Source organism: Haliotis rufescens, unplaced genomic scaffold, assembly GCF_023055435.1.
Source record: "Haliotis rufescens isolate VD_foot unplaced genomic scaffold, xgHalRufe1.0.p SCAF_10, whole genome shotgun sequence".
Taxonomy (NCBI): Eukaryota; Metazoa; Mollusca; class Gastropoda; order Lepetellida; family Haliotidae; genus Haliotis; species Haliotis rufescens.
The window spans coordinates 26,595,755-26,616,126 of NW_025963780.1; the positions used below are offsets into that span (position 1 = coordinate 26,595,755).

Sequence of the window (20,372 nt, forward strand, 5' to 3'; positions counted from 1 at the left end):
AAAGGGAAAATAGAGGTTAAAATGACATGAATGGATTTTCACGAAAGTCACGTGATGTTTATCGCTCGAAAAATGGATATGGAATGTTCTTGAAAAGTGCACTTTGCAGTTATTGTCATTCGTGTAAGTAATATTTCTTATCGGCGTAATGGCCTGTTTTCCTTTCATGCGTATTCGTACTCATGGCGAAGTCCATAATTGCATTTATAGTAAGAAAATGTTTTGAAGAAGAAACCCTTTGTCTCGTGTGTGTTGATGCCAGCCATCGGTTAATCCCGCAATAATCGGGAAACAACAAATTGCTTTTGTCATTTCCTCAATTAAATACAAAACAGATCTGTTGACTTGGCCCTCCATTGGGCTTCTAAAATCAATACTTTTCAATCAAGAAACATTCAGAGGATTTGATACATAGCTCCATTTTATTGTGGAGGTTCATATCTTCCCTCAGTATTCGTAATCAACGTCCAAACGTGACTGACACGCTCAACTAGTAGTCTTTCAACTCCCAACCCCCCCCCCCCCCCCCCCCCCCCCCTAATATATCTCTACCGGTAAAAGTTGATAAAAACAATATACTAAATCCAGCGGTGACAATAAAGGCACGCGCAGGTTACACAATTCAGGCAGATAGCATGTCAAGTAATTATTTAATGCGCACGTGCAAAACGTGGTGTCAGGATGAGACTACCCTATGATTGACACTTTGTTTTCACAATAAACTGATTAGCATGTACTGCACGTACTATTCGTGCTTTAGCATGTATGTTGATGCCCTCTGTCAATTGAAAGGACAGTGACATGCCAATGCGGATGTGTTTATAAATATTTTCATGATATCAGTTGCGGGTTAAAGCTTGTTACCATGAATGCTTTAGATATAATAAGGTTTATAAGCGAGTAGTGTTTTACGCCGGTTAAACGCTGTTCCAGTTTGCTTTTTTTTGGTTTAACGCCGCAGTCAGCAATATTCCAACTATATGACGGCGGTCTGTTAACAAAAGTCGCGTCTGGACGCGTCATGAGCATCGATCCACGCACTTGGGATACGATGACATGCATCAACCAAGTCAGCGAGCCTGACCACCCGATCCTGTTAGTCGCCTCTAACGACAAGGATAGTCGTCTTTCGGGGCACGCTTGGCCCATGGGTTACTGCAAACCTTTTCTACCCCGGATCTTAACGGGTCCTATTTGTAGGTCAGGTATAAAATATATGATGCGGTGTTCTCCAAATAAACCCCAAATCTACAAAGACACGGCATTACGTATAGGATATAAACCGCCTCCGCGGGCTATCCGTGAAAATAATGCAGTACGGCAAAGGAAAAGCCCGCGGGCCGTAGGCCCAACGGCTTTTCCAGCGCTGGAGTGCATTATTTTCACGGATAGCCATAGGTGAAGGTTTATATCTGACTTATAAACCGACAGATATGAAGATGCTTTTTTGTTTACATGACTGAACTTAAATTCTGAAATTTCAATTGTAGCACTCGAAAGTTCTCAGTCAAAAGCGCACAGCTCGAGAATCCCGTGGTCGGGGGGATTTTCGGAGAAAAGAACAAGCTGTTGTAACAATGTTAATGCATCACTGGAGGTTTATAAGTATATGTACTTCTAAAAAACCTTAGGGAACACCACATCTTTCTGAAATGTTCTTTAACTTCTTTTGAGTAGTATATGAAACATAAACTTTTATGTTACTTCTAGTTTTACTATACGTCGCGTATTGCTTATGTAGCGGCCATAACATTTCCGAGTCCCGTGATGGGATTCGAACCACGGACCTTTTGATCCGAGGTCAGACGCCTTGTCCACATGACCAAAGAGGTTAACCCCCGTCAGCAAGCTGACAAGGTAAGGATGTTATCTGTGGGACGACTCCACGCCCTGCTACATACTCCCCCGTCAACAGAAGGCACGTCCCGGGCCGCATAGTAGGGTACTGAGCTCGAGGCTTATTTGGCTCAAATTTAATATGAACGTGCTCAGCCCCACGTTGGGCGCCAATGTAGCGGCCATACAATTTCCGAGTCCCGTGATGGGATTCGAACCACGGACCTTCCGATCCGAGGTCGGACGCCTTGTCCACATGACCAAAGAGGTTAACCCCGTCAGCTAGCTGGAGTGGACCGCTCATCAGAAATTGAGGGAAATACGTACATGCGTTTTTTAATACATTTACTAAAACAGCTAGCACATGCAGGATTTATGTTGCGAGATGACTGTTTTATACATTGGTAAAGTCAATGTTTTAGAAGGTCAAATATAACTAATAGTACGTTTGTATGCAATACTATGAATATATTGAGCAATTTAATAATACGCCTCTGCAGTAAAGTGTGAATTTAGAGCCGTTGTAACACTGTAATTTGTGACGGGTGCCACCTGTGGGACCTTTTCACCTTTTCGCGATCACCTGGTGTCATCACTGTTTGATAGTGATTAATAACCACATGCTCGTGATATAGTCGAGATCATGCTCTGCATAGACTCTGCTTTCTGTTGACATTTCTTGTGGCTATCAAAAAGGTTTTGTTACTTTTTTATGATCACCTATGATACGAGCAGATTAATTTATTTGGATTTTAGATCAAATGTATCTGACAAAACAGCTCTTCAACCAGACCAACAAAGACCCTTTAGGAAAATTATAAGGTCTTAATATGATAGGAAGGACAACCGCCGTCATATAGCTTGAATATTACTGAATATTTGTTAAGCAACAAACAGGTTGATCTTAACTTATGTGAACGTGTAGAATATAACTGAAGTCAAATGACAAAATACAATAATGTTTGAGTCGAAAAGCTTGACAAAAATGATTACTATAGTTTGGACAGTTGCATTTTGTACACATTTAAAAAAAATATGTTTATGTTTTACAAACAATCGATACAATAAACACCAAACCTAAAAAAAAGCCATCTGTTGCATTCCTTGGTGTTCCAACACAGGATGCCGGCCGTTCCACAACAAAGTAAAACGTCCGTTACTACCAACGATCAATACTCATCCAAGGATAGAATTGATGTACTCTCCTGGCATGACAAGAGGCAGGTCGACCGTGAAAATCGGGGGGAAAATGGTATTACGTCAATATATATCATGACTGTTGAATAAGCAAGCTCTCGGTTGATTACACCACGCTAAATGTGCACTGACTATTACCCACGTAACGAATCACGATTGATGCAAATTATTTCCCTTAGATATCACCGTAGAAAAAATTATGTTCTCTCCCCGTAGTCGTACTTTAACCTATTTCATTACGGGGCTTGTCCTAAGTGAAGTTTTTATGTTTAGGAAGTGTTTGGGAACTAATCAATTTAAGATCCAATTTCAGTTCTATCCAATCTGGGGTTAACAAAACTGCTTTCAGGGGCAATAGAAAAAATGGAGAGCTTACTGTTTCCTAATAAATTTATTTAAATGCTGCCGATATTGGCACGCATGAGCGTTTCTCAGAGTGGGGTGGGAAGGTTGGGGGAGAGAAATATACATTTTTGTAGGTCAGTGGATGGGGGGATTAAGGATGGGGACGTTATCAGTAGCAAAGATTTAGATTCTTCACGAGAGACAATTCAAAAGACAAAACTAAAAAGCATATTATTAAAGCTACAAATAGGCATATACAATTTTATTATAAACTTCAGTGTGGCGAATACGCTTCGAAACATGTTTTGACGTATTCTCGATTAAAAATTTTAAACTGATAAAAATAACATTCTGGAATGGCTTATAGATGGCCTAGATTGTATGGATATAATCATAAAACCCCTAACTGTCGTTCGGAATACCCTCTGTTAAATATTTCGAGGTTGCATGATTAGAAAACACACATCCGACTGTCACTTTCATGACCTGGTAAGCGACGCTCTTATTGGTTGGATGAAAGGTCGTTCTGACGTGACCCGTAATGGGATGTCCTCAGATCTCTCTTTGGCTCAGTTCAGTTAAGATCTGATTTTAATGAGATTGTCCACATTGGTGGTCAGTGACAAAAGACACATATGTCTGCAGTCCGCAACGTTTTGTTTGAATAAATGACCACGTGGTTATGTAAGACTAGCTTCAACATTTTCGGGCTTACCCTTTTCTTATCACCGATTTTCATCACAGGTTTTCAGTGATCCATTCATATTATGTTAACCGTTATTTTTCCCCCAACACCCAATGAACTCTGTTTTGTCAGGGGGCGGTCGGGTAGCCTAGTGGTTAAAGCGTTCGCTCGTCACGCCGAAGACCCGGGTTCGATTCCCGACATGGGTAAAATGTGTGAAGCCCATTTCTGGTGTCCCCCGCCGTGATATTGCTGGAATATTGCTTAAAGCGGCGTAAAAACATACTCACTCACTCACTGTTTTGTCAGATAATTTCAACTGGTTATTCTCTGACGTTGACGTTGTACAATACTGATACAATTAGCTCCGTTGATATTAAACGAGGCAGTGCTGTACAACACGACGGACCATTGTGAGAACGGCCAATCAATCAATAAAAAATAAAAGTCGACAGCTCGTGTTGTATTTGACACGTCTCTACTATTGTAATATCAGAATGAAGTCATTGACGAAAACTAGTCGATATATATATGACATCAAGCTGTGTTTAATCATTGCAATAGTCTTTAACATAAAAAAGGACCAGATCGTTTTTAATGGTTGTCTAAGAATTCAAACTATATGTTCCACGCAAGACCTTAACCAGTAGAGTGAGTGAGTATTAACGCCCCTTTTAGCAATATTCCAGAAATATCAAGGCGAGGGACACCAGAAATGGGCTTCATACATTGTAATCGAACCCGGGTCTTCGGCGTGACGAGCGAACGCTTTAACTACTAGGCTACCCGACCGCCCCTTATCCAATAGAACACTTAACTCACCAATAGTCATTATTAATCAATCAATCAATGACAAGTTTATGCTGTGATCAAGTTTCCCAATATAAATTCTGTGAAAACAATGGAGAACCGGAGAGCCATTGTTGTGACAGGTAGCCTGATTGTATCACAGGGAGATACAGGGGATTAAACCCTTTCTATAATCATAAAACATCTCTGCTAAAAGCAGAGTCTATTGTACGATTCCGACTATATCATAAGCTGGTGTTAATGATTCACTATCAAATCGTGATAATACCAGGTGTTCGCGAAAAGGTGAGCGTATCCAGCCCACAGGTGGAAGCCGTCACCAAATAACTACGGCACCAAGTTCACACTTTACTATTCAGGCGTTTAATTGCCCACAATATTCACAGTTTTGTATGCAAACGTATTATTAGTTGCATTTTACATTCTAAAACATTTAATTCACAATATAACATAAGTCCTACACGTGTGCCAGGTGTTTTAGTAAATAGATAAAAAGTCTGAACGGGTACCATGAAAACGTCATGGTTCTGAGTACTTTTTGTTTAAAAAACATCCAGTGCTGTCAAATATAATTAAACTGCCCAGCAAAATAAAGTGAACACTCATGTTTGATGGTGTCTAAAATTGAAAAAGAAAAAAATTGTTATTCGATGGTAAATAAATGTTTTTTATACAGGTATTATAGTTTTGGTTTGGACCATACGTTTGCAGTGTTTTGGTGATTGTTTTCAGCTAGAAACGTTTTGATAACGTTAGAAACCTTAGGTCAAGGTGAGGTGAAATGGGGTTTAACGTCGCGTCCAAGATTATTGCACTTATATAGCGACGTGCATGTACGTGTGTGTGTTTGTGTGGCTGCTTGTACTAGTCCGGACTGATGCCGATTTATAGTGCTAGCACACTGAGATACCATGCCGCAGTTTAACATGAAACCCCACTCAGATACAGTTTACTGACTCTGAGCCGACCAGTCCTTGTTTTAGCCCCTAAATGCCGAGCGCCAGATAGGGTAACAACAAGTACCATCTTTTAACGTGTTTTGGTATGACCCGGCCGGGGATCGAACCCCGGACCTTCCGCTCTCCGGGCAGACGCTCTACCTTAGGTCAAACCTAACGTTCAAGTGTATGCTTTCTCTTGCCCGCAGTATATAAAAATTTAACTCCAGAGAAAATTAGGTGAATGGATCACTGAAATTCAATCATGCCAGCAGGTGCGTGAAAAGGGTAAGCATGTAGGCATGTAAGCATGTAAGCATGTAAGCATGCAAATAGTATGTCTTTGGATACATACATATTCATGTACCACAAGACTATCATGTTGTCGAATGTATATCATGCATCTGGGAATATGATGGTTCTTCATACATGCATATATCATACGAATATGGTTCTGAAGATTTTACCACAAGGATACCATGGTGTAAAAAGGATATCATTGTGATATTATAGTTCTGTAAATATATGTAGAATACCACAAGAATACCATGGTGTAAAAAGGATATCATGTTGATATTATGGTTCTGTACATATTTTTGACCGCCTCCGTGGTCTAGTGGTAGGGCGTCCGCCCGGAGAGCGGAAGGTCCGGGGTTCGATTCCCGACCGCGTCATACCAAAAGACGTTAAAAGATGGTACTTGTTGTTACCCTGTCTGGCGCTCGGCATTAAGGGGCTAAAACAAGGACTGGTCGGCTCGGAGTCAGTATTCTGTGTCTGAGTGGGGTATTCATGTTAAACTGCGGCATGGTATCTCATTGAGCTAGCACTATAAATCGGCATCAGTCCGGACTAGTACAAGCAGCCACACAAACACACACACGTAAATGCACGTCGCTATATAAATGCAATAATCTTGGACGCGACGTTGAACCGCATTTCACCTCACCTCACCTCTGTAAATATTTGTACAATACCACAAGAATACCATGGTGTAAAAAGTATATCATGTTGATATTATGGTTCTGTTAATATATGTAGAATACCACAAGAATACCATCGTGTCAAAATTAATGAATACCATGGTTCTGAATATGTGCTTCAACATGATGCCAAACATACTGCTGTTTATGGTCCGCGGGTAGAATTGCGACACGTTTTGCTGAAATATAGGTAAGCGTTATTCACTGTCATACAACTAAATCACGGGGAAAAACACTGCAATGGTAATGGTTGGTTGGTTGGTTGGTTGTTTAACGCCGGTCTCAGCAGTATTCCAGCTATATGACGGCGGTCTGTAAATAATCGAGTCTGGACCAGACAATCCCGTGATTGACATCATGAGCATAGATCCACGCAAATTGGATCGAAGACATGCATCAACCAAGTCAGCGAGCCTGACCACCCGATTCCGTTAGTCACCTCTTACGACAAGCATGGGTCGCTGAATGGAATTTTGTACATGATTAATTATAAAATTAATTTCTACAAAATACCTCATAAACAGTGCTCGTTTGTAAGTTGAATAGAATACACAACAATATGCAGACAGTTTTTATTCGACCATTATTTCATCAGGTTTAAAGATATAGTATAATAGAAAATGTTGAAACAGTTGAACAAATGGAACGAAAAGCCTTCACTATCAGTCTACTGACCTGAAGCCTAATAGGTATATATCACGAAGTAATCTTAACACTTGGCAACACTGTTAACGAAGAGCTTTACATTGACATCTTACCATTGGCAATGTCAGAAACAACAAGGTGTCTACATAAAATCATTTCTCTAACGCGTACTTTCAGATGTCCCTCATGTCATGTGAAAGGTGAATACTGCCAAAATGTCTAGTCCATTGATACTACTATTAATCCACCGACAGGAAATTAATCTACTTCCGTGTTCAATATCGACCATCATGACTATTTTAGTGACCAATATTTCCGGCTTTGCTCAATGGCTCAGTACAGCTGTCTCATCTGCACTCCCTGTGTGATCCAGAAGTATTTCACAGAGCATGCATGTGACGTGTAACCTATATTGGAAAAGATGTAAAAATGTTTTTTGACCTGTCGTCAATATACACAAATTGACAAGTGCATTTGTGTGCCGACATGAGTCTATATTCGTCTGGGAGTTAGACAAGCGAGGTATATAATGATATATTATCACGGTCAAAATAAGGAATTGTATCGGAAATCATTTTAGCCGCTACTTTGGAAATGTCTTCCACATGTCTAGCGTAAAACATTTTGAAAGCTTCACTGATGCCTTACTGTTGTAGCGGTGGGGTAGCCCAGTGGATAAAGCTCGTCACGTGAAGACTCGGGTTCGAATCCCTACATGGGTACAATGTGTGAAGCCCATTTCTGGTGTCTCCCTCCCTGATATTGCTGGAATACTCTCACTCAATTAATGTTGTAACCTTGATCAAACAACATTTGACCAAGAAATGTATGAGGCTTTTGGAAATCTTCGAATAAAGATTCCACTTGGCGGTATCTCAAAAGTTGTGAAATGTAGACACCAAAGGCTAGATCTGTGAAATCTTGTTGACAGGTTTTGTCATTCTTATTGTTTATGGATACAGCTGTAGATATAAATATGAAACAGATCAAGTGGTTTCGCTTATCGCCTTTATTTCTAGTTCAGGTGGGTAAATCAGTGGAAGGGATTTGGCCATTTGACCATTATGGACCATTAAATCATCGATATATCTGAAGCTTAGGTTAAGCTTCTTGGTTAAATTCCCTTGTTTTGACGTTAGCCAATCTGAGCTGAAATTCGGACTCATGTGCATGAAGAAATGGAGCACATTGGGATGCCTTCGTCTTTACTAAATCGGTTATCCTCAAATTTTACACAGATTTTATCAATGGGGAGGTCCATCTATTCACAAATTGTTTTCTCAATAAATTTCAGTTCCCATTCACTTTCAATTTGGACACTTGAAAGCATGCTTGACTTATTTTGAATATGTAAATCATAGAGTATTTCGAACATCGTTTGAGGTGAATAGTCGTAGAAGAAGGTATACAATTGTACTGAAGAATGTCGTTGAGCAGTTGAACAGATTTCACAGGTTGTAATTGGGCACGATCATCAAAAGGGTTCATGTTCTACTGGTAGCGGGGCGGTCGGGTAGCCTAGTGGTTAAAGCGTTCGCTCCTCACGCCGAAGACCCGGGTTCGATTCCCGACATGGGTACAATGTGTGAAGCCCATTTCTGGTGTCCCCCGCCGTGATATTGCTGGAATATTGCTAAAAGCGGCGTAAAACCATACTCACTCACTCACTCTACTGGTAGCATCTTTGGTTCAGTGTGTGTATTGAAACAGGATTTCACTGGTGACCGAATGACTTTATATCCGGAGCGAAACCAAATCTGTGTTATATCCCAGGTAAATTAAATTGGGAATTGAAGTGAGGCTAAAATGGGATTTAACGTCGCGTTCAAGATTATTGCACTTGTAAAGATACGTTCATGCGCGTGTGTGTAGTAGTGAGTATGGTTTTACGCCGCTTTTAGCAATATTTCAGCAATTTAAAGGCGGGGGACACCAGAAATGGGCTTCACACATTTTACCCAAGTCGGGAATCGAACCCGGGTCTTCGGCGTGACGAGCGAACGCTTTAACCACTAGGCTACCCGACCGCCCCCGCGTGTGTGTAGGGGGTGAAGGGTGTGTTTGGGGTGGCTGCCCCCAGGCAGACGCTCTATCCACTAGACCACGGAGGCGGTCTTGAGAATTGAAATAAGTACATAATTCAGCTAGTAAAAACATGGTGTCTTAGTTAGACACTGATTGGCCACGGTGACAGTAATATCAGTGGTTACATAACAAACAGAAATAGCTGTTGACAGCCCAAGGAGACAGCTGCCAGTTTAACACTTGGAAAACGTCGTGATCTTTCTATTACCGCGACAAAGAACGTCATGTTGTTGAAGGCCTACTCTATTGTGACCTTGACTTTCAACCACGAGGGGGCACGGATGGCTCAGTTGTCTAAGGCGCCGCGATTCGCCTTGCAGAGTTGCCTCCCTTGGGCACGCCGGAAAGCTATGATTGTGGGTTCGAATCCCAGTTCGACCCGATTATGTTTCTAGGTTTGTCAGCACCATACCCGTGCTCGTGGGTTTCACCGAAGTGGTAAACGTCCGAGACCTGCATCACTTCGGGCTTTCCTCACATATTAAGGTGACACACCGTGATATAACTGGAATACGTCAAAGGGGTGTTATACCCAACTAACTCACTCACTCACTCAACCACGATGGATGCTGTGCTCAGGGTAAGACATGACCACCCTTTTCACAAGCACCTTGTGTCAATGATGAATGTTTGTTTCGAATGTATCTATCCTTTGTGGAGAATCCCTTCTGTTTTATTAGGTTATGTAAATATCAAAGGATTTAATTGTATTTTACTGATTAAACTTTGTCCTATACCCGCAGGTCGCCTCTATTGTAATTCAACGTTTGATGGCTGGTTGTGCTTTGACTACACGCCTGCTGGGGAGACTTCCTACAAGCCGTGTCCGGTCAAGATCCAACCGGGTTTCAACCCTGAAGGTTTGTTTGCATTTTGCCCTAATTTATATTCCATCTGTATCACGGCGGCCTGTAGAAATCGTGTTTGGAGCGGCCAGTCTAGTCAGTGATGTTATGAGTCACATTCACGCAATCAGCCGAATCTGGTGGTTGCAGCCCGGAATCCCCACATGGTAGCCTGGAGGTAATCACTGGGTCAAGGTCAAGCTGGGTCAAGGCCACTGAAGGTAATACCCATCCATCGGAGTGGTCCCAGTTTCTTCACTGTCACATAAGTATTGATAATTGGGCTTCTGTTTAATATGTTTAATGTTCGGCTATAACTATTGGTGGAAATTAATATAGAAATAATATTTCATAATGTATGTTTTATACTACCTCTTAACCTCATTGAGTATCGGATGACGGACTTTACATTTGGAAACTTTAAGTTGACGTTACCATTGACCACGTAATAGAATTAGCAGTATATTGTAGCAGCCATGGCTTGGGTTGTACGTGTGGTGCACAGTTGGCAGCTGGTATATTTATCGTGTCCCGTTATCTGATATCAATGCTGCCCAGGTTCATTACAGTGCCCATGTTGATCAGGAATGGAGGGTAATACGTCTACCCGTAGGGCTTCAATGGACTCTCAGTGGGTTCAGTTGCAGAAATAACTCCGCTTTGTTACTAGCCATCCAATTGTTTCGTGTGCATTGTAGGTCATCACTGTCTTGTCATAATGCTGACGTCCTACAACAAGAAAGAACTGGCTTCAGACCCTGGAATGATAAGCCATACAATAGCCACACACATACACACACGTACGCACACGCACACGCACACGCACATGCGCACACGCACGCACACACACACACACACACACACACACACACACACACACACACACACACACGAGCACCATTGGCTCGTGTTTCTTCCCCACAGACCAAGGAATCAGAAACATTTACATGTAATGGACACAACATAAAACTACGAGTATCGTGAAAGTAATCATGCAATAAAGACATGTATTTGGTAACGATGCCACACCGGTGGATTACCATATACTGAAGTCACCGTATCATTGCCAATTGTATTGATTTGTACATGAAAATACGACATGATGGAGGGTAGGGTAAATATCCTGAGACTTCTAGTGTTATATACTCCTATATTTATATAGTTACTAATATTCAAGAAACATCCGACCCGTGAAGATCCGGGGTAGAATGGGTCTTCAGGAACCCCTGCTTGCCGTAAAAGGTGACTATGCTTGTCGTAAGAGGCGACTAACGGGATCGGGTGGTCAGGCTTGCTGACTTGGTTGATGCATGTCATCGATCTCAATTGCTTGTCTGGTCCAGACTCGATTATTTACAGACCGCCGTTATATAGCTGGATTATTGCTGAGTGCGGCGTTAAACAACAAACGAACCAACCAACAATCAAGGGACATCCTTATGCGTATGGGTGGTAGAGTCAAGTTTAAAGCTAGAATAAAACTAAACAAATACCCTGCCGTCCACTCCAGTTTGATAACGGTGTAAGAATCTACATAGAAACATCGCTGTATGCAATAAACCAGAAGTTGTCATCCATACAATTGTACGTTTTTCTTACTTATATGGTACATGTACGTTCTGAAGGCATATGCTACGGTTCATTACGAATGGCGCATTAATTTAAAAATAATTATGTCCTATATACGTTTCGCTTGAAAAGCTTAATATCAAGAGCGACCTATTGACGATGACGATATGCATCATTGGACCCTGATGGGACCATACAGCCAAGAAATACATGATCATTGAACAGATTATTTCAAAGGTAGATCAACACACACATCGATTCCCAATAGGTTTCTCATGAAAAGTGACCATTTTCTCCTGATGAACGCCGGACGCATTCAGAATCGTGACGTCAATCTTTTATTCAATTTGAACAAAGAGTGAGTGAGTGAGTTGGGTTTAACGCCGCTTTTAACAGTATTCCAGTTATATCGCGGCGTGTCAGCTTAATGTGGGAGAAAAGCTCGAAGTGATGCAGGTCACAGACGTTTACCACTTCGGTGAAACCCACGAGCACGGGTATGGTGCTGACAAACCTAGAAACATAATCTGGGCGAACCGGGATTCGAACCCACAATCATAGGTTTCTGGCGTGCCCAAGGGACGCAACACTGCACAGCGAATCGCGGCGCCTTAGACGACTGGGCCACCCGTGCCCCCAATTTGAACAAGGATAAATTTGCACTGGAAGTACACGATCATCGGATATAATTCATTATTCATAATGTACTTAAATTACATTACCATTTTTTTCTTCGGCATCAGACAAATCAATCAATCCGCGGGCTCGGATGGTTCAGTTGTCTGAGGTGACTGAATTCGCTTTGGCGTCCGTCAAGCGTGCCAGAATCCTATGATCGTGGGTTCGAATCCCGTTTCGCCCAAATAAAGTATCTTGGCTTATCAGCAGCATACCCGTGCTCGTGGGTTTCACCAAAATGGTAAACATCTGAGACCTGCATCACTTCGGGCTTTCCTCCCACATTAAGCTGACACGCCGTGGTGCAGCTGAAACACTGTTCAAAGCAGCGTTAAACTAAACTCACTTATTGTTAGCCAATCCATACTCGCAACCGTATCAATTTATACAGAGGCAAAGCAAATGTTGCGCCACTGAGGGGGCAATTTTTATATATTCCTCATCAGGTGTATGAGTGAGTGAGTGAGTTAGGTTCCCGTCTTGAATTATAGTTTGAGAGCGTGACGGATTAATATTTTAGGAAAGAGTCGCCTTCTTGGATGTATGGTGCTGGCAAACCAAAGCCCATTATCAGAGTGTTTGTTTCTTTCTTTCTTTGTTGTTTAACGCCGCACTCAGCAATATTCCAGCTATATGACGGCGGTCTGTAAATAATCGAGTCTGGACCAGACAATCCAGTGATTGACATCATGAGCACATGGGAGCCTTAACACCCGATCACGTTAGTCGCCTCTTACGACCTATTCTACCCCGGATTTTCACGGGTCCATAATCAGAGTGAATACATCATCATTCACTTCTTCTTCACCCCTGAGATATTTAGAATAAATCGAGTTAACAGTCCACAAAGATAGCACATCTGGTTATTTCGTGCATTACCTAGTAAATAAGGTAAACAGTCCACAAGATAGCCAATCTGGTTATTTAGTACACATAGGTTAAACGGTCAATTGATCATGAGCTGTCAAAAAGCTAAAATTATATTCCAGTTGTCCCTAAGTGCGTTAGAAAATGTCTTTGTCAAGTTACAAATCAATTTCATAAAAAATCAGTCACTCAAATGATTAATTTAATATACAATGATTATTTATGGATATCGAGTTAATACAGGTCACAGATCATAGCTCTCCTGTGTACTCGACCTGGCGGTAGGTGTATTTAGTACTCCATCAGTCTCCACCGTAACCTAATTTCTGCTTCTGTAAACGATGCGGGTCAAGCAATGATCACCGTCAGCGGGATCCACTCATTACTTGTCTTGAAGGAATAATTACCACTGAGATTGTCTCGTTCTTGTAGAAACATCATGGAATGACCCATTTGGTTCATGTTGATGGTCCTACGGAGATATATTTCCTTGGTTTTGATATACGGGCTGAGCACACGGCGTGATGGCTCTAGGCTGATTATAACGCCGCATTGCAGCCGCATGGCGTTGAAGAGTATTCATAGCCGCAATAGTTCAGTGGTAACGCGTGTGACCAGAAATGGACTTCACACGTTGAACTAATGAGGGGAATCATCCTCTTTAACCACTAGCCCATGGTTGAACTAACCGCGCTAGGACAAAACGAAAGATCACGCTGCCTGTACATCGTTTTGAAACACCGTGCTACCTCAACATGGTTTTTGAAACACCGTGCAACCTCTACATTGTATAGAAACTACGTGCTACCTCAACATCGTATAGAAACACCATGCTACATCTACATTGTATAGAAACACCGTTCTACCTCTACATCGTACAGAAACACCGTTCTACCTCTACATCGTATAGAAACACCGTTCTACCTCAGTGAGTCTACATTGTATAGAAACACCGTTCTACCTCTACATCGTATAGAAACACTGTCCTATCTCTACATTGTATAGAAACACCGTGCTACCTCTACATTGTATAGAAACACCGTGCTACCTCTACATTGTATAGAAACACTGTTCTACCTCTACATCGTACAGAAACATCGTTCTACCTCTACATTGCATAGAAACACCGTTCTACCTCTACATCGTATAGAAACACCGTTCTACCTCTACATTGTATAGAAACACCGTGCTACATCAACATCGTATAGAAACACCATGCTACCTCAACATCGTTTTGAAACACCGTTCTACCTCTACATTGCATAGAAACACCGTGCTACCTCTACATTGCATAGAAACACCGTGCTACCTCTTCATCGTATAGAAACACCGTGCTACCTCTACATTGCATAGAAGCACCGTGCTACCTCTACATTGTATAGAAACACTGTTCTACCTCTTCATCGTATAGAAACACCGTGCTACCTCTACATTGTATAGAAACATCTTGCTACCTCTACATTGTATAGAAACACTGTTCTACCTCTACATCGTATAGAAACACCGTTCTACCTCTACATCGTATAGAAACACCGTTCTACCTCTACATTGCATAGAAACACCGTGCAACCTCTACATTGTATAGAAACTACGTGCTACCTCAACATCGTACAGAAACACCGTGCTACCTCTACATTGTACAGAAACACCGTTCTACCACTACATTGCATAGAAACACCGTTCTACCTCTACATTGTATAGAAACACCATTCTACCTCTACATCGTATAGAAACACCGTTCTACCTCTACATTGTATAGAAACACCGTGCTACCTCTACATTGTATAGAAACACCGTGCTACCTCTACATTGTATAGAAACACCGTGCTACCTCTACATTGTATAGAAACACCGTGCTACCTCTACATTGTATAGAAACACTGTTCTACCTCTACATCGTACAGAAACACCGTTCTACCTCTACATTGCATAGAAACACCGTTCTACCTCTACATCGTATAGAAACACCGTTCTACCTCTACATTGCATAGAAACACCGTGCTACCTCTACATTGTATAGAAACACCGTGCTACCTCTACATTGTATAGAAACACCGTGCTACCTCTACATTGTATAGAAACACTGTTCTACCTCTACATCGTACAGAAACATCGTTCTACCTCTACATTGCATAGAAACACCGTTCTACCTCTACATCGTATAGAAACACCGTGCTACCTCTACATTGTATAGAAACACTGTTCTACCTCTACATCGTACAGAAACACCGTTCTACCTCTACATTGCATAGAAACACCGTTCTACCTCTACATCGTATAGAAACACCGTTCTACCTCTACATTGCATAGAAACACCGTGCTACCTCTACATTGTATAGAAACACCGTGCTACCTCTACATTGTATAGAAACACCGTGCTACCTCTACATTGTATAGAAACACTGTTCTACCTCTACATCGTACAGAAACATCGTTCTACCTCTACATTGCATAGAAACACCGTTCTACCTCTACATCGTATAGAAACACCGTTCTACCTCTACATCGTATAGAAACACCATGCTACCTCAACATCGTATAGAAACACCATGCTACCTCAACATCGTTTTGAAACACCGTTCTACCTCTACATTGCATAGAAACACCGTGCTACCTCTACATTGCATAGAAACACCGTGCTACCTCTTCATCGTATAGAAACACCGTGCTACCTCTACATTGCATAGAAACACCGTGCTACCTCTACATTGCATAGAAACACCGTGCTACCTCTACATTGCATAGAAACACCGTGCTACCTCTTCATCGTATAGAAACACCGTTCTACCTCTACATTGCATAGAAACACCGTGCTACCTCTACATTGCATAGAAACACCGTGCTACCTCTTCATCGTATAGAAACACCGTGCTACCTCTACATTGCATAGAAGCACCGTGCTACCTCTACATTGTATAGAAACACTGTTCTACCTCTTCATCGTATAGAAACACCGTGCTACCTCTACATTGTATAGAAACACTGTTCTACCTCTACATCGTATAGAAACACCGTTCTACCTCTACATCGTATAGAAACACCGTTCTACCTCTACATTGCATTGAAACACCGTGCAACCTCTACATTGTATAGAAACACCGTGCTACCTCTACATTGTATAGAAACACCGTGCTACCTCTACATTGTATAGAAACACCGTGCTACCTCTACATTGTATAGAAACACTGTTCTACCTCTACATCGTACAGAAACACCGTTCTACCTCTACATTGCATAGAAACACCGTTCTACCTCTACATCGTATAGAAACACCGTTCTACCTCTACATTGCATAGAAACACCGTGCTACCTCTACATTGTATAGAAACACCGTGCTACCTCTACATTGTATAGAAACACCGTGCTACCTCTATATTGTATAGAAACACCGTGCTACCTCTACATTGTATAGAAACACCGTGCTACCTCTACATTGTATAGAAACACTGTTCTACCTCTACATCGTACAGAAACATCGTTCTACCTCTACATTGCATAGAAACACCGTTCTACCTCTACATCGTATAGAAACACCGTTCTACCTCTACATCGTATAGAAACACCATGCTACCTCAACATCGTATAGAAACACCATGCTACCTCAACATCGTTTTGAAACACCGTTCTACCTCTACATTGCATAGAAACACCGTGCTACCTCTACATTGCATAGAAACACCGTGCTACCTCTTCATCGTATAGAAACACCGTGCTACCTCTACATTGCATAGAAACACCGTGCTACCTCTACATTGCATAGAAACACCGTGCTACCTCTACATTGCATAGAAACACCGTGCTACCTCTTCATCGTATAGAAACACCGTTCTACCTCTACATTGCATAGAAACACCGTGCTACCTCTACATTGCATAGAAACACCGTGCTACCTCTTCATCGTATAGAAACACCGTGCTACCTCTACATTGCATAGAAGCACCGTGCTACCTCTACATTGTATAGAAACACTGTTCTACCTCTTCATCGTATAGAAACACCGTGCTACCTCTACATTGTATAGAAACACTGTTCTACCTCTACATCGTATAGAAACACCGTTCTACCTCTACATCGTATAGAAACACCGTTCTACCTCTACATTGCATTGAAACACCGTGCTACCTCTACATTGTATAGAAACTACGTGCTACCTCAACATCGTACAGAAACACCGTGCTACCTCTACATTGTACAGAAACACCGTTCTACCACTACATTGCATAGAAACACCGTTCTACCTCTACATTGTATAGAAACACCGTTCTACCTCTACATCGTATAGAAACACCGTTCTACCTCTACATTGTATAGAAACACCGTTCTACCTCTACATCGTATAGAAACACCGTTCTACCTCTACATTGTATAGAAACACCGTGCTACCTCTACATTGTATAGAAACACCGTGCTACCTCTACATTGTATAGAAACACCGTGCTACCTCTACATTGTATAGAAACACCGTGCTACCTCTACATTGTATAGAAACACTGTTCTACCTCTACATCGTACAGAAACACCGTTCTACCTCTACATTGCATAGAAACACCGTTCTACCTCTACATCGTATAGAAACACCGTTCTACCTCTACATTGCATAGAAACACCGTGCTACCTCTACATTGTATAGAAACACCGTGCTACCTCTACATTGTATAGAAACACCGTGCTACCTCTACATTGTATAGAAACACTGTTCTACCTCTACATCGTACAGAAACACCGTTCTACCTCTACATTGCATAGAAACACCGTTCTACCTCTACATCGTATAGAAACACCGTTCTACCTCTACATCGTATAGAAACACCGTTCTACCTCTACGTCGTATAGAAACACCGTGCTACCTCTACATTGCATAGAAACACCGTGCTACCTCTACATTGCATAGAAACACCGTGCTACCTCTTCATCGTATAGAAACACCGTTCTACCTCTACATTGCATAGAAACACCGTGCTACCTCTACATTGCATAGAAACACCGTGCTACCTCTTCATCGTATAGAAACACCGTGCTACCTCTACATTGCATAGAAGCACCGTGCTACCTCTACATTGTATAGAAACACTGTTCTACCTCTTCATCGTATAGAAACACCGTGCTACCTCTACATTGTATAGAAACACTGTTCTACCTCTACATCGTATAGAAACACCGTTCTACCTCTACATCGTATAGAAACACCGTTCTACCTCTACATTGCATTGAAACACCGTGCTACCTCTACATTGTATAGAAACTACGTGCTACCTCAACATCGTACAGAAACACCGTGCTACCTCTACATTGTACAGAAACACCGTTCTACCACTACATTGCATAGAAACACCGTTCTACCTCTACATTGTATAGAAACACCGTTCTACCTCTACATCGTATAGAAACACCGTTCTACCTCTACATTGTATAGAAACACCGTTCTACCTCTACATCGTATAGAAACACCGTTCTACCTCTACATTGTATAGAAACACCGTGCTACCTCTACATTGTATAGAAACACCGTGCTACCTCTACATTGTATAGAAACACCGTGCTACCTCTACATTGTATAGAAACACCGTGCTACCTCTACATTGTATAGAAACACTGTTCTACCTCTACATCGTACAGAAACACCGTTCTACCTCTACATTGCATAGAAACACCGTTCTACCTCTACATCGTATAGAAACACCGTTCTACCTCTACATTGCATAGAAACACCGTGCTACCTCTACATTGTATAGAAACACCGTGCTACCTCTACATTGTATAGAAACACCGTGCTACCTCTACATTGTATAGAAACACTGTTCTACCTCTACATCGTACAGAAACACCGTTCTACCTCTACATTGCATAGAAACACCGTTCTACCTCTACATCGTATAGAAACACCGTTCTACCTCTACATCGTATAGAAACACCGTTCTACCTCTACGTCGTATAGAAACACCGTGCTACCTCTACGTCGTATAGAAACACCGTGCTACCTCTACATGGCATAGAAACACCGTTCTACCTCTACATTGTATAGAAACACTGTCCTATCTCTACATTGTATAGAAACACCACAAAAGAAGACATTTATGTTTCACATATAAAGATAATAGATCGTAGCCATTGACGCACGTTTGGCAAAACAAAGGCAACACACGTGAAACACATGTGCGCACAATTTCAGGCGTTCAGTGTTTTGCTGTAAAGCTTCATCTGCAAATGACAGGCAACAAAAGGCTTTTCACGCCCTCAAGAACACCAATACGGCATCAAACAATATCATGTCTAGACACACTGATTATACACGATGAAACGATAATTATATAGTTATTGTCATGACCATTAGATGTATTAGGTACATTAGATATTGGGGTTTAAAGTTTATTGAAGTGCCCTTTCCAAACGAGATACATCAAAGCTCCTTTGTCCACTGTGCCCAGTCATTTCATCAACATTAGTTGTTACGTCGACGTGTTAACAATCAGAGCCGTTTTAAATCACAGCTGTTACCTTGACAAGGCGAGAATAAATCTTTTATTTTTCTTCTTTTTTAATTTCCATATTTTCAGGTACAAGCAAGCAACAACTGTTGCATAATTGTTACAGTACGCATATTATATTTGACTTAATATAAACAAATACATTAATTATGCATTATTACATATTGCTGAAATTGTCATCGAAATCTATACAAGCTGGCCATGGCTGTATATATATATATATATATATATATATATATATATATAGATATAGATATAGATATAGAAAAGGTACATATAAGATGATAGCTAAAAAGAACATCACAATATACAACGAGTATAGGTTTTGATAAGCATTGAAAACATTATGGCTCTTCAATACAGGTAAAAACTTAACTTTAAAGATAATGTACGTTAAGCTACAT

At 41.3% G+C, this 20,372-nt stretch overlaps 1 protein-coding gene across 5 annotated transcripts in view; it reads left to right on the forward strand.

The window, feature by feature from the left end:
- LOC124151962 (calcitonin receptor-like) overlaps positions 1–20,372 on the forward strand; it is a 216,162-nt gene that overhangs the window by 168,556 nt on the left and 27,234 nt on the right. For all 5 annotated transcript variants that reach the window (XM_048388942.1, XM_048388937.1, XM_048388949.1 and 2 more), the window contains exon 3: positions 10,268–10,384. In XM_048388942.1, coding sequence (XP_048244899.1) covers positions 10,268–10,384 — 117 coding nt within the window. The remainder of the gene's footprint in view (positions 1–10,267; positions 10,385–20,372) is intronic.